Raw genomic sequence first — 16,308 nt, forward strand, 5'->3', positions numbered from 1 at the left:
GCCAATCTTCCTCATCAAAAAAAAAAAAAGTGAACTAATAAGCGCACACACCTTATTTATGATGTGAAGCCGTGTCCACTGTTGACAGACAGCTTCTAGGTGTCAGGTCGGCAAGCTGGAGTAGGATAGTAATTATAATTGAAGTGGAATGGAATGGATTATATAATTTTGAGGCTTTTCAATTTAAATCTATTGAAATCATACCTCCCCCACCCCTAAACTGAGACATTAGGGTGGATTAGTGACAAAAGGCAAATAGACATGATTGAAGCCCTCCTAGGAGTGAGACTCACCTCTGAGTCATGTCTGATATTCTTACATCAGGAGCGAGTCCTCTCACCTTAACCTCTGTATCAGTGAGAACTTTGTTCTCTACCCTCACCCCACAGATGTGTATTTTCAACTGTGTAGCCCGTGACTGTAAACAGGACCACTTTACAGTGTTGCCTCCCTTCTAGAAATCCAGTGAGGGTGTAACTGTCCAGCTGGGGTGGTCAGAATAGGGTCTGCAGTCCCTCCTTGCTCCTCTTGGTGGTGGCATACTGGAAGAGAAGGGTATGGGGCTAAAAGCAGAGTTTGGGGTGTTCTGGTTCTACCCTCAATGGCTGTGGCACGACTTTCCTCAGTTGTTAATGAGGGGGCTCCTTTCTCGAGTCTCAAGACCTCCCCAGTCGGCACCCCTTCCCCACACCGTGGCCTCCTCTCTTCCAGGCAGTGGCCTAACTACGAGGCCCTGCACCCAGGAGACAAGATTTGGACTGGGGGATGTCACGAGAAATCTGCTATGCTGGGGCTGAGAGGAGCCGTGGGATGAGTGGATTGGAGTGTGGGACAGACACAGCTGTCACCCAAGGCAGGCCCAGAAAGTCGTCATGACCTCAACCTCCTTAAAATTACTCTGGTTTCCCCCACACCTGAGTGCAAAGGGAGACTCAGATGACTACTGCAGTCTTATTAAAAAATTTTTTTGAGGGCATTAAGGCCCCACATTCTCTAAGGCTCATGTGCTTTTAGCTTCGAGCTGCAGTGGAAAAGCCAATAACACGGCCTTCAGGCTGGCTGCCCTTGTCGCTGAAGGGAAGCCGGGCTCATCACTCAGTTGTCGCCTCTATTATCTTGCAGGTCTTTTCATGGGGTGCGGTGGGGGAGGGCGGGAGAGGCTTCATGCCCCAGAAACGTGATTTGTGGAACAGGGCCTGTGGCATGGGATTGATCCCTGGAGACTGAGTGTGTTTGTTATGGCAAAGCTGGGTCTGTTTAAATATTCAAATGCCGTCGCTTCATGGACACAGGTTGCAGTATCCCAGCAGGGCCGGCCAGAGGCAGGGCTGGAGAGAGGCTGAAGTTTCTCTCTGATACCGTCATCCCTGCATTTCTCTTCCTCCTTTGCTCCTGCTGCCTGCCCTGCCCGGCACCTCTCTTTTCTGGGCTGTAACTCACACCCTCTTGAATTACTTCCTCATCCCATCAGAGCCTTGTTCTCAGCTAGCTGTTACTTGATGCAAACTTCATGGCAAATACTTTCTATTAAGGTGTGGATGACCAATAATAGGGCAGATATTAACATTTGTAGAAGATCTTTTTCTTTTTTAAAATAATTTTTTCTATGGAATTAGTATACATTCATTGCAGAAAAACCAGAAATTACAGATATGCAAAAAGGGAAAAATAAAAATCACTGATAATCTTACTCCTCAGAGATAACTTACATTTTGTTTTGTTGTATACTATTTTAGGATTCTCTGTCTCTGTCTCTCTAGACACACACACACACACACACACACACACACACACACACGTACAAAATGATCCATACCATTTTACTCCCTCCCTTCACTCAACAATACATGAGGAACATCTTTCCATGTCAATAAAGACATTTTTATATGGACATTTTAGCGCTATATGGCGTTCCACTATATGGACATGCCCCGGTTTGCTCCATCAGTGTTCCACTTGTTGAATGTTTAGACAGTTTAAAATTTGTTCACTATTAAAAGCAATATTGCAGCTATATCTTTGCGTAATGCTTTTATTATTTCCTAGAAGCAGGATTGTGAGGTCAAAGGGCCTCGTGCACAGACTTGGATTTCTCTTATTCAAGTTGTGGGGGAGGGTAGGGAAGGAGGAGCAAGGCCAGTGTGGCCCAGGTGAGCAAGAGCTGGGGGAAGAAGAATGTGCACTAACTTTGGAGGGAGAAGGCTGAGGTCAAATTGTGTCTCTGCAGCTTGTGATCTGGGACTTTGAGAAAGTCATTTTGCTGCTGGGAGTCTCCGCATCCTCAGGTGTGGAGTGGGGATGGTACATGCTTGGGAAAGCTCCGTGTGATAATGTATGTAAAAATATTTGCACGTGATTTGTGCTTGATGAATATTTCTTCCTTATTTCCTCTGTCTCCACTATATTTGGAAAGATAAGGCTGATATCACATGAGGAGGTAACACACGGCCAGGAGGTATTTCATTGAATAGACAGTGAGCACTGTAGGAATTCAGGGGAGGGAGTGGTCATGGTGGGCTGGTGTGTCAGAGGGTGCTTCCCCAGGATGCCAACAGGTCTTCAGTGAGTGTGTATTGAGTTGATTTTGGTCTCCAGAGATGGAAGGGAATGTGTGGGAGTTGGGGGCGAGGTGATAATAGTAATGTCAAGTTCGTTGACTTATGGGCCTGGAATGTTCTATGAGTTTCATCTATATTAATTCTTTACTCTTGCAAAAGTGCTGTGAGATAGATGGTATGATTACAGATGGAAACGGGGGAGAAGAGGGGTTCATTAACTTTCCTGAGATCACAAAGTGAGTAAGTGGCAGAGCTAGGATTTGATCCCAGTCAGCAATCTCTCTCTCTCTCCCCTGTAATCACCCCCTCTCCCAGTCACTCACCTCTTCCTGGAATCTGTCTTGCCTCGCATATACCTTTGAGTGGGCTACCTCTCACATTGTATAATAACAGTTTGTCTATTTGTCTGTTCTTTAAGCTGGACTTGAAGCCTTCTGAGGGCAGGACTATGTTGTATTCAACTTGCATCCCAGACCTAGCAAGCAGTGTTTGCTCCCAAAATGTTGGTGAATGTGGGATGCACATACCAAGACAGAAGATAGACCAGTGTGCCCAAAGCAGAGCACTAGGGTAGGGAGGTTGTGGGGGCATAGAGTTGGACAAGGATGCTGGGAACACCAACTGAATTGCTTAGAAGTTGGCCTGGATAGTCAGCGGTGAATCGTGATGATCCTGGAGACATCTCTGGAAAGGTTAATCTGTAGGATTAGCTGTTCAGGGGACAGAGCCTGAAACCTGACGGCTGAGAGGAGCCTTTTCCAGTCAGCTAGAAGTCTGGATGATGGTGACAGCAGGAACAAAGTGGACGGGGCAAACAAGAAAGACTTCATGAAAGAAAAATCCACAGAACCTGGCAGAGGATGGACAAGATGTGAGGTACAAGAGAAAGGGAGGTGACAACATGACTCTTGAAGTCTTGAGCTTGGGTCGTGGAGACATGAGGGAGGCTTAACTGGAATATTCTGGAGGAGGAGGTAATTTTGGGGAGTGATGAAACTTTGACATGTGAGTTTGTGAGAATGTCAGGACATCCAGGCAGAGACGGCTAACAGGTGCTAATGGACATTTGTTTCCCCAGAGGAATGAGGAACTTACACCAATGTTGTAGGTGGATGGGGGCCTAGCTCAGGTCAGGGTCAATGAGACACACTAGGTAGGTTAGGACTCACAGGTAAAGCCTGCTCTGGATCTGAGGCAGCATTTATGTCAGATATTCACCCAGAGATCCTGAGAGAAAACATGGTGGTCAGATTCCCAAATGTTTGGGGGCTGCAGTAAAGGGTCTGACTTTTTACCTTTCTCTGTTTATCTTCCCCAGAAATGTTGACAATTATATTTACTATTTAAATTACTTTTATCATAGGATTAGAAAAAGAATTATATTTTACTCTTTAAGCTAGCTAAAGACATGCTAATGTAGGACTCACTAGAAAAGGGAACCAAAGATACTGTCTCTACTAGGGATGATGATCAGTAGAAGATGGTTCTCGAGTCAGAAGCACAGGATTTGGATCTTTGCTACATCACTTGCTAGCCATGACCTTGGGCAAATCACAAAACCTCTCTGAGCCTCAGTTTCTTTTTCTGTCAAGGGAGGACAATAAGATTAACCTTAGAGGATTTTCAAGAGGTTCAATAATCCTGTGTATAAAAACAATTAGCTCACTGCCCGGTTCATAGATACACTCAATAAATATTTATTTTCTTTATGCCAAGTGAAGAAAGAGTGTTTATTTCACACCTCAGTTGGGCCCCCAGTTGTGTTCTGTGCACAGGCTGCTGGAATTGTCAGGGACCAGGAAGCAATCTGATAAAGTTAAATGAATCATCAACAAGAGCTAATGTCTGTTGAACATTTGCTGTATATCAAGCAGTGTGCTGAGAACTTTAGGAAGATGGCCTCATTTAGTTCTCACAAACCCATATGAGGTACAAATTATTATTAGCCCCAATTTACAGACAAGGAAACTGAGGATTGGGGAGTTTAACTTGCCCCAGGTGACTAGGCCAATTAGCTGACCCAGGAAGGCTGACCCCAAGTTCACCAGAATTCTGTTACGCTGCTTCTCAGCAGGGCGGGAAAGAGTTCCACCAACACAGTGAATGTTTTGGTTTTGGGAGTTTCTGCATTTCTCTTCTAGGGATCTAGAATGAGGTTATATAGTATTTTGAAATGAAAGGCATATTGCTTATCTCCATTCTTCCTGTTTTGTTTTGTTTTTTTTAACCGGGAGTCACATTCACATCCAGTAAATTCCTGAAATAAGCAGAATGCCCTCCCTTGATGAAGACACAGGGCTTGTGGATCACCGGCATTTGATGGATCCTGGCTCTGGGCTCACTCCTAAAACATGGGTCAGTGCCAGGCACCAAGGAATGTGGCTCTGAAAGATCAGGATGTTACACCCCACCCCTACGCCAGCCCCCTGCGTTTCTATCCAGAATTCAATTTAAAATAAGCATCAAAGTGGCCTGGAAGGAGACGTGAAGCCACAGGAAGGCAGCTGCAGACCGGGCTTAGGGGGCTGGGAAGGGGGGCGTAGGCCGCCCTGGGTGGATGCTCTGGCTGGGAGCCTACGTTCTTTTTCTATCACAGTTGAGGGAATAATCGCTTCAAGAGGCGCACAGGCCTCCGAGGATGCGGCAAAAAGAGCGAGTTGTGAAATGCTTAGAAGGCCTTAGAGATCTTGTGATCCAAGGCCCGTGTTTTACAGATGGGGAAACCAAGGCCCAGGAAGCTGTGGGATTTGTCCAGGGGTGCACAGTGGGTTAGTATCAGAGCCGGGGCCTGACCCCAGGTTCACCCAAGCTGGGGTCCTCCAGGCTCGAGGGCGGGGGAGGGGCAGCCACCTGGACCTGCCCGGGAGGAGCTTCCTGATACCCAAACGTTGCGGGACCTGGGCCAATCTTGAAGCCACCGCTTTTATCACTTGAGCGCAGTGGAGCCATTATTGGCTCTTGAGAAAAGCCTGGGCATTTAAAATAGTCGTAGGGATTAACATTGACCCTGAGTACGCAAAGTCTGAGCCGGTGGCTTTTGGAAGCATCCTCTGGTTTCGTCTCAAGCTGACTCATGCAGGCTTTTCTCACTTGGGGCTTCTTCCCATCTGGGGATTGGTTGTAGGTGTTCCTCCATCCCCCAGATGGTTCTGCAGAGAGAAGACAGAGGGTTGTCGGGAGAGTGTGGGGAGCCCCAGTGTCTATGAACCAGTCTGGTAGGGTATAATTCTCCTGTCAAAATGTCCCCTGTTGTATCTGTCCCAGGACCAGCTGGACATAGGATTTTACTCAGAAGGGCTGAATGGAAAAGAGTTTGCTGACAGGATGATTATGGAGGTGTGGGCAGGATAAAGGTACCGACAGGGGAGACGGGGAGCCCTCCCCATCCTGAGTCCCAAGGAGCAGGGGGAGGACTCATGGTTCCCAGGGAGGGCCGGAGCTGTGGAGGGGCGGGGGGAGCCCCTGTACCAGCACACTGCCCAGGCTTCTCTTTTCTCCTGGCAGTGCCTCCCACTGGCCAAACTCCACCAGAAGCAGAGGGCAAGAGGCCATGGAGGTCAGCCCCAGGCACTCGGATTTGTGGCGGGTGGGGAATAACTAGTGCATCTTTCAGTCACATGCTTCAGAGTCAGACCTGAGTTCCAATCCCGGCTCTGCCATTTAGTGAGTTACTTCAACTCCCTCAGACTCAGTTTCCTCATCTGTGAAATGGGACGATAATCCTTACCTCGGGAGCTGTATTGCGATTCAGTGTCAGAATGTGTGCCTGCCTGATGGTCTGTAAGTATGATGCCTTGGAGGCACTGGCAGATGACAGGTGCTGCTGGGTCGATTGTACAGATGAGGATGTTGAGCCGCAGAGAGAGGGAAGTGGCGTCCTCAGGGTTGTATGTAAGTGCCACGGGGTCGAGCTGGGAATGAGATGCTGCTCGGTGACTCCCAAGGCCCAGGCTTTGTCTCCTGGACGCTCATCCCGTAATTGCTTTCAGGCACTGCTTTCAGTCTCTCGGAAACCACTGGCTCAGATACCCACTGCGTGCTCCAAGTTGGGCTGATGAAAATGTGCCAGAGTCATTAAGTTATCAGTGGGGAAGGCGGCCGCTTCTCCCCGGCAGGAAGGATTCTGCTGTCTGCTGCAGCCGGCTTTGTTCACACAAACTGCCCCTGATTCTCCCTCCTCCCTTTCCTCCTCCCCCTACTCACTGCCCTCCCCGGAAAGGAGTGAGTGTGGTAGGGTTGGAGTGGGGGGCATGCTGTAAATATTCTGGTGCAACACTGAAGGTATTCATAACTCCAGACAGGAGGTCCTGCCTGGAGAATCCAGCTCTGGGTTGAAAGTGGGCAAGCATTATTTCTGCAGCTTGACAGATGGATCCGCCCTGGGGGGGAAGGAGAGAGAGGAAGGCAAGCTGGACCTTCCTTATTGTCACAGCCGTTCCTCTCTGTGCATGCCATGCCAGGAACACAAAATCCAGGTGCATGCTCACCAAGGTGAAAAGAAGGACCTTAGGTTTTGCACAGGCAGGGTGGACTGGTCCCAGGGGTGATGGCTGCAGAGGTGCATGATGCGAAGGGGCTGGCCCTGAGGAAGGAGATTGAGCGGGGGGATGGGGGCAGAGCCCCCCCTGAATGTTTCAGCAGTCTGGGGGCTCAGTCTGATTCTGCACGACAGATAATTCCAGAGTGAGATTGCTGACACGATAAAAGGAGAGCAGATGGTTCTAATACTTTATTTTCAGAATGTATCTTTCCCCACCCTCTTTTTCTTGCAACTCCATCGCCCCAGACTTCAGAGGAGAAACTACCAGATTCCCCGCTCCCCTTTGGGGTTTATTCCCTTTGCTGATCCACTTTGAGGGCAGTGGCCATAATAACAGCTGACAAAGGCTGAGACTTAGTGTGAGCCGGGCGCTGTTTTAAAATGTATTCTCTCGCGTAATCCTCACAACTGTGAGGTGGGTGTGCTGTCATGATCATTCTCGTTTTGCAGAGAGCACGCTGAAGCACAGAGAGGTTTAGCAACTCACGCAAGACACAGTCAGTCAGCAGCAGAGCCGGGATTTGAACCCAGGCGATTCAGATCCAGCCTACCCACTTACCCACTGAAGATCCTGCCTCTTTAAAGGCAAGGCCAACCCCAAAGCAGGGCCAGAGCAGTTGATGGCACTGAAATGACCACTGCTGAGTGGCTAACACCCTGGCCAGACTTCCAAGGTTACCTCAGAGGGGAATTTTACTCCTAACTCAGGGCTGACTGGGTCCCGTGTTCACTGTGGCAGCTCTTATGCTATCAGGTTGGCTGTTTGGAGTAACTTAGTCCCAGATTTCTACCCCTAGCCCAACAGTTTTCCAGAACTGGCTGCATAATTTATGGGGCCCAGTGCGAAATGAAAATGAGGGTCCTTTGTTCAGTAAGTGTTAAGAATTTCAAGATGGAGACAGCAAAGCGTTGAACCAAGTGTAGGGCCCTTCTGAGCACAAGACCCTGTCTGAATGCACAGGTCACGCCCATGAAGCTGGCCCATAAATGTTTGGAGTGGCAGGGAGATCTGATGAAATACAGAAGGTGAGTCACTGCTGGATTTTCCTTCTCTTCCAAGCCAGTCAAAGCAGGATTTCCAAGGCATTTCTTTTCATCTAAATGTAGTGGTCTGATCTGGATGCACTTCAACCAAAGTAAATCTCTTGTCCCTAGGATGAAGTCATTGGAAGGACTGGGACTGGATCGGTAGCTTTGTTTCGGGGTCAGGCATCTTGCTCTTTTACCTCCAATCCCCCTAACCCTGCCTTTCAACCCCACCCACCTCCTGCCTCCTTCTGTTTAGCCCATGAGCCTGCTCAAGGATCGACCCTGTTGACAACAAGCCCCACTCAGCTTCCCTGACCCCACAGTCCTCTCGGCCCACCAGCCTCGCTCTTTCCTCCTTCCACAACCGTGCTGGAAGGAATAGCCCCGTCACCACTTCCTCATGTCCAGGAGCCTCCTAGCTCCCTGCAGTCTTGTCTCCTCCTCCACGAGGTTGTGTGGATTCCCTTCTCACTAAGGTGACCTCCTAATTGCCAGATCCAGTGGTCTCTTCTCAGTCCCCATCCTTCTTGACCCTTCTTAGGCATATGAAGTGTCCTGGTTCTGCCTCTGTGCCCATGTCGACTCATCTGTAAGATGGGGAAGTGGCTTACTATGAGTAAGTTTACTTGAAGCACTAGAACAGGCCTGGCCCGTGGTATACACTCAGTAGCTGTTAGCAGTGGCTGTGACTGGGGGTGTCATTGTACTGTCATCTGGAACCCTACTCCTTTGGCTTGTGTTGCTCACTCCTGTGTGAGTCTTTCTTAACAAACTTAAAAAATCAGTTTGTCTTCCTCCACCAGACTCTTAAGATACTGGTGTTTTCTGAGTCCTATCCTATGTATACACCTTTCTTCTCTCTCTCCACTATCTCTCCTGGTGCTTCCCTGCGTGTCCATCGCTTCCATCGCCACTCTGCCAACTCCAGAATCTTCATCTTCCCCAGGCTTCAGGTGTGTGAGCCAACCCCGGACTGAATTCCTTCTCTTCCTTCTTTAAATCTGGTTTTCCTGCTACATGCTTCTACCCGGTTGCCCAAGTCAGAAACCTGGATCATTTCATTGCTTCCCTTAGCTGACGTTGAGTGCCGGCCATGAGTCAGGCCCAGTGCTTGTCACTGGGGACGTAGCAGTGTGCAAATGCACGGGGCCTGCCATGCTTGCTGCTGGTGGGAGAGGCACTTGTTCATACATGATCAATCCTAGGAAGGGAAAAACCAGGGTTCTAATTTTGATTGGAAAGAATTCCCTTGGGGAAGGACATTTGAACTGAGATCTGAAGGATTATGAAGCATTCATCAGGCAAATTGGAGCTGGGGGACATTCTAGGCAGAGGAAAGAGCTTGTGCAAAGGCTCTGTGGTGGAAAGAAAAATGTTTATGAGGGCCAGCCCTGGTGGCCTAGTGGTTAAGTTCGGCATGCTCTGCTTTGGTGGCCTGGGTTCGGTTCCTGGGTGCAGACCTACACCATTTGTCTGTCGGTGGCCATGCCGTCGCAGCAGCTCACATACAAAAAGAGGAAGATTGGCAATAGATGTTAGCTCAGGGTGAATCTTCCTCAGCAAAAAAAAAAAAAAAAAAAAATATATATATATTGTTTACAAGATGAAAAGGCCAGTGGACAGGAGGGCTGAGAAGGGGGCGAAATGTGGTATCAAGGGAGGATGGGGCGGTGGAAGGGACTGGATGGTGCACGGCCAGGAAGGCCGTGTTCGTGTTAGTCTTTCTAGGCTCCTCCTTGCTGCTTACACCCACTCCTTTCCACTAGATTCTTTCTCTTTAACCCCTCTCCCACACCATTCTTCCTCTCCCATTCTGAAGTCCTCTTTGGTTCACACATAGAAAATTAAAATGGTCTCTTGCCACCTTCGAATCCATCTTCTGCACTATAGTCTTAAGGAGTATTTCTAAAATGTAAATCTGATCAAGTTGGTCATCAGGATACAATCCCTTACGGTGCCCTGAAGGTGCCATCTAGAGAGTGCTTTGGCGCCTGAATGCCCCTGCCTCCTGGTGCATTCTGCCTGGTGGCAGCCTGCTCATCTCACAAGCCACCTCCTCCCGGAGGCCGTCCCCCACAGTCAAGCCTGTGTGCTGGCCCCTCCTCTTCACTGGGCATGTGCTCACATTGGTGCATTTATCCCATCTCCCTCCTTGCTTGTTGACGTGTCTCCTCCACCAGACTGCGAACCACTTGAGGGAGGGGAGTGGGGCTCATTTATATTTGTCCTCTGGTGCCAAGGGCTGGGCATATATGAGGTGTTTAATAAGTGTTTTCTTGAAGACCTGGTGATGAAGGGATGACCTGGTCTAAGCAGGCGGTAAAAAATGAAGCTCCATTGGAGAGCTCTGCATATAGGGACCATGGCAAAGGGGGCTGGCTTCCAGACTTCCATGTTATTCAATAACCAAATACAGGTCTCAGGGCTGCCTCCCCCTGCCCCCACCTGCGTGTCCATCCATGCAAAAGGGCAGGTGCACGCAGGGTGGGCCGGGTCAAGCCTAAATATATTCAATCTTCTAGCATAGTGGTTCTCAAACTGTAGTGGGCATCAGCATCACCTGAGGGCTGGTTAAAACACAGATTGCTGGGCCCACCCCCAGAGTTCCTGATTCAGTAGGTCTGGGGTGGAGCCCAAGAATTTGTGTCTCTAACAAGTTCCCAGGGGATGCTGATGGTGCTGGTCTGGGGACTCCTCTCGGAGAATCTTTCTTCTAGCAAAAGGATTTGCTCTAAAAATAATTACTCTCTGTGGTGTTGGGGAAGGAGATACAGGAAGCCTTTTGCTTGGGTTTGGTTTTGTAGGTTTTAAGAACTATTAGTGTGAGATTAACGTGGATAGATGGATCAGATTCTACATGCTTACCTCCTCCCCCATCTCCTGGCTTTTCCACAAAGTGTTTCTGTGTTCATTCATCAGCTAGTCAGTAAATACGTTTTAAAGGTGTAGTATGTGCATGGAAACATACAAAGTGGAGTTGTTGATATCAAGATGAAATTAATATGAAACTGTTCTAAAGAGAGGTCCTCCAATGTGGACATAACTGTAATTCAAGGCTCCAAAGAAGTGCCTACTCTGATGAGTTCCCAATCAGTGGAGTTGCCCAGGACAGGCATCTAGAGTATTAGTGGGAATAAAACATTCTGATAGATAGACCGAATGACTATTAAGATGCTGAAATTCTGTATTTAAGGAATACAGTGATAATTGACGTAATAAAATGGCAAAGACGAAATGCTGTGGAGTTTGCAGTGGGAGATCTGCAGAGGCAGCTGAGGCCTCCTCATGTAAACACTGATATTATCATTCCCATTTTTAATAAACATGTATTCCTCACCAATAGTAAGCTTGGTGACTAAATGGATTTACCTCCAATGACCCTATAATTTGCTGTTTATTGACTTCAGATCATTTAAAAGGTTAAATAGAAAAAGCCACAAGAAGGTCCAGAATGTGCCTCAGGGGCCTCTTAGAGCCCACTTCCTAAGTCAAATGGAACTGAGAAGTGTAGTGCCATTTTATTTTTTTGCAATATTTACGACATAGAGAGGGAGGGAGTGAGAGGGATGAGGAGAGAGAGAAGCAAGGGAAAGAGAATCTAAGTAGCTAATTGTAGGATTGAATTTATAGTCACTAGGACACCAACTTGAATGTCAGATTTTCACCTTATTAAGACAGTCCAACCAATTGCCACATTCTGTAGCATGAGGTCAGGGTCCAAGGGTCCAGCACTTAAGATGTGGCAGACCAAGCTGACGCCTCTCAGCCCTCACTACCAGTTACTGAGCATCTGTTAAGTGCTGGATACTGAGTGAGATACTTTGCAAATATTATTTATAATCCCTTTAACCATCCTTCAAGGTAAGTAGTACTAGCATAATTTTCAGATAAGAAAAAAGGCACAGAGAGATTATGTGTCTTGTCCAATTTCACACAGCAAAACTTCTCAATTCATTTTTGGAAGTCAACATAGCAATAAAGTCGAAGTGTGCTAAAAGGCCAAAAATTATAGATCTTTCTCAAGCCTAAATATAGATGCAAAATGCAACATTAGCAAATAGAATGCAGCAGTGTACCGAATGGATAATACTGTCTGACCAAACGGAGTGCATTCTAGGAATGCAAGAATGGTTCAATGATAGAAAAAATTAGGAAATCAACATAATTCTCTGTATCTATAAACTAAAGAAGAGTCATATATTAGTAGATGCTGAAAGGGCGGCCGATAAAATTCTCCTATAATAAAACTCTAAAACAGGAATAAGAGGAACTACATAAATTTGATAAAGACTTAAAAATAAGCCACAGATATGATTCTAAACAATGAAACACTAAATCCAACTTCATTAAAATAGGAAAAGCTTGCTTTTCCTATTTTAAAATATTATCTTGGTGATTTTTACAAACGAATTGATAAAATAGTTTGTATAAATATGGGAAAGAGGAGTTGACATAGCCTATTTTTGCCAAGAGATTGTTGTAATACCTAAAAAACCTAAGGGAATCTAGTAAGAAAAGAAACCCTACCAGAAATAATAAGGGAATTGGGTAAGACGGCTGGAAAACAGCTTTCCTCCATACTGTTGAGGTCATACAGCTGGTCAACTTTGGCACCCGGAACTGGGATTTGAACCAGGTCTGATGATGAAGTCTGTGTTCTCTCTACCTTGTGAAACATTTATGCTTACTGGTATAACCCAGTCATGTGAAGGGAGAGTCTCTTAAAGCTTCTAACCTCAGGTTCTCTGGCAGATCTGGTGGGGTTTACCTGCTGGGGAGAAGTGGGCACAAGATGAGAGGGTTGGCGTAGGATTTTTTTACTGGAAGACGGTCAAGGCTTCTGCTACCAGCAGTGCCATCCCTCAAGGGGCTGAGATATTGGGCTTTGTGTGGGGGGAGAGTGGGAGTGGTGGTCTGGACTTAAGCCATTTGGCTAGATTTCTGTTTCTCAGGTACTGAGCAGCTAACCAATGGAATTGCGCCTTTTCTTCTTCTTGGCTCCAGGAAGCCGTATTTAATGTTGCTTATTGCTCTTGTCTCACGCTGTCCATTTGAGAGGTAGTGCTTACAAGGACACATTTTTAGAGATTTTGGGTTTCAGAGGCTGTCCGGGGCATCAAGGGCACAGCTCTTGGTTGCCACATCTATCGAGGATGCCTCTGCTTCATGGTTTCCATGGTGGAAATGGAATATGTTTTCTGGCACAAAATCACTGGGTGATACATAAAATATTTTCCATATCAAGCTTTTATACTTCACACAGAGTCAACCACAGAGTGGTGGGAGAAGCACTGCATAGGAAACCAGGAGACCTGGGTTCTAATAGCTCTGCCACAACTAGCTGTGTGTTCCCAGGCAAATCACTTATCCTTGCTGGGCCTCACTTGCCTCATCTGTTCCATGGGTGTTGACTGGATAGATTCCCAGTGCTCTTTGACTTCGAAGGTATAATAATCATCACCCTTACCATGTGCCTGGCACTGGTCTAGTGCTTTGCATACAGATGAACTCATCATAACAACTCTATGAAGTAAGTACTATATTATTATTATTCCCACTTTCCTTCTGAAGAAACTGAGGCACAGAGAGGAAAAGTGACTTGCCCAGGGTCTCACAGCTAGGAAATGATGGAGCTCTTACACAGCTCAGCTTCCATCCTCCACTCTTCTGGTTTTCTTTATGTGGCCCACTGTTATAGCAGTGTTAGTTCTGTCCAGGGGGGTAATGGGTGTTGGGGGTAGGAGACATTTTAAAGGGAAACCTGCTCTGGGGTGGATGGATGGGAGTCACTCCTGGGAGAATGATGGCAGTGGCTGCAGAGGTTGCTGACGTTTGTGTTTTCCCTTCCTTTCCTCTTTTCCTCTCTAGTCTGCGGCAAGCGCTACAAGAACCGGCCGGGACTCAGCTACCACTACGCTCACACTCACCTGGCCAGTGAGGAGGGGGATGAAGCCCAAGACCAGGAGACCCGGTCCCCACCCAACCACAGAAACGAGAACCACAGACGTGAGTTCCCAGGTGTTGGGTTGGGCAGTGATGAAGTGGGTGGGCAGGGCTGTGGAGCATTCCTTTTTTCATCTCTGGCGTCTTCTGGTGGCAATCATTGATTGGTCTCAATGTCCTATGGTAAGTTGGCTCTTTCAACCCAGCCCCAGCTGCCCCTGTGGGTCAGCCAAGCCCCAGACTTAGAGTGACCTGGGCAGGGGTGGCATACCCATCTCTGCTCCCAGAGGAAGGAAGGTGTTAAGGTAGAAGGGAAACATTCTTACCTGGCCATTTTCAAATGCCAGACCTGCTCCTCTTTTCCTTCAGCTCCAGAAGATCCATTCACATCTGTTAACTTGAGTTGGGCATAGCCCTTGGGTGTGTCAGTTCAGACAGACAGTCCTTGGCCACCAAGAGACGTAGAATATTCTTGATCTATTGTCTTGGCTGTTACAGGGGTCATAATTTTGGTACAGGGCTCTCCTTAGAAGTACTGCCTGGAGCCTCCATGCTCTTCACTTGAGCACTCAGTCAACAAACATGATCTGGGTGCACTTGTCATTTGGGATATTGGGCTCTAAGACCCAAAATAATCCTGAAGATTTGTGTTTCCATTTCTATTCTTGCTTTCCTTCCTGAACTTCCAGTCATGAATTAGGGAGTCAAAAAGGGCTTAGCATTCACCAGTTGACTTCCTTCTATAACATTCCTTATGGTTTCTGGGCCTATAGTAAACTCAGAATGGGATGGGGTAATGGAATCTTATGGACTTGCTTCAAGATGTGGGGCATTCGAAGATGGTTAGGTGAAGAATAATTGTGGACATGCCACATGTTTTTTATTTTGTTCACAAGATTTGGTGGTAGGTGTTCCTAAACTCAACAATTCAATGTAATTAAAGGGGTCAGACCTTTAAAAATATTCAGATTCTAGGATTGGGGGTGACCCCTGTGCATTTCAGTCAATCAGTCAGTCAACTGATGTCGATTCGCCACCTCCACCAAATAGTTGAAATAATGAACACACTGTAGCCAAGACCTTTCATTAGATTAGTATGTGTTTCCCCAACCCCTACCCCACTTTCCCTCTGTCACATTGCCTTCTGTCTTAGTCTGCTCAGGCTGCCATGACAAAATACCAAAGACTGGGTGGCTTAAAGAACAGAAATTTATTTTATCACAGTTCTGGAGGCTGGAAGTCCCAGATAATGTGCCGGGAGGGTAGGATTCCTCTGAGGCCTCTCTCCTTGGCTTGTGGACGGCCACCCTCTTGCTGCCCCTTTACATGGTCGTCCCTCTGTGCATGTGCACCCCTGCTGTCTCTTTATATGTCCAAATTTCCTGTTCTTATAGGGACACCAGTCAGATTGGATTAGGGTCCTCCTAAGGGTCTCATTTAACTTTTCCTCTTTAATCACCTCTTTAAAGGGGCCATCTCCGAATATAGACACCTTCTGAGGTACTGGGGGTTAGGGCTTCACCATATGAATTTTGATGGGACACAGTTCAGCCCATAGCACCTTCTTTAATTCTTCCTCACTTTCAGGGTTCAAGCCTTTTGTGTGACAGAATCTTATTTTCTTACCTACTGTTGACATCCGGACAGAACCTGAAAAGCAGGGCAGGGAGTCTGACAGAGCTTTGCTCACCTCCCCTCACCAGCTCCTAGTAGCTACGATGCTGAGGTCTCTGTCTTCTCTCTGGGAAGAGGTTTCCTTTGTCCGGTCACCCTTGTCTTTCAGGAAGGAAAATTCATTGACCTGTACCAAGGCAGCTGTTATTTGCATTTCCCTTTCTCTCTTCTTATCCCTTTTCTGATCTGAGTGGCCAAGGCATAGCTATTGTCTCCTGCCTCGAGGAGGCTGAGAATGACCTCCTTTGATTTGGGTTGCTCTCTGGAAAGTATTTATTAGTGGTGGTTGCTCTCTCTAAAGTATTTATTAGCTTGGTATTATTTCTTACTCCCCCCAGTGCAGCTTATCTCCTTTACATCTCTTTTCAAATGTCAGGCCATTCTGTTCCTGTGTATGTAGGGGCTCTACTCACGCTATAGGGTTTGGAATGCTTCTCTTTTGTCTGAGTCTCTTTCGTGTCTGTGTACAGTGATGGCAACAGCAGAGGAAGGTTCCATGTGGCCCCCCAGGGATACTGCAGAACATAAGTGGATAGAGGCAGTCTCCTCCTTAGCTATTCCTGA

General features: G+C 47.2%; 1 protein-coding gene across 4 annotated transcripts in view; it reads left to right on the top strand.

Moving 5' to 3' along the window:
• DPF3 (double PHD fingers 3) overlaps positions 1-16,308 on the top strand; it is a 241,609-nt gene that overhangs the window by 155,771 nt on the left and 69,530 nt on the right. For all 4 annotated transcript variants that reach the window (XR_015556157.1, XR_015556158.1, XM_087448284.1 and 1 more), the window contains one exon: positions 13,996-14,133. Coding sequence is in view for 2 of the 4 variants with exons in the window: in XM_087448284.1 (XP_087304410.1) it covers positions 13,996-14,133 (138 nt within the window). In the remaining 2 variants the exon portion in view is untranslated. The remainder of the gene's footprint in view (positions 1-13,995; positions 14,134-16,308) is intronic.

Source organism: Ceratotherium simum, chromosome 24 (assembly GCF_057802395.1).
Source record: "Ceratotherium simum simum isolate JZ-2026a chromosome 24, ASM5780239v1, whole genome shotgun sequence".
NCBI classification, from domain to species: domain Eukaryota; kingdom Metazoa; phylum Chordata; class Mammalia; order Perissodactyla; family Rhinocerotidae; genus Ceratotherium; species Ceratotherium simum.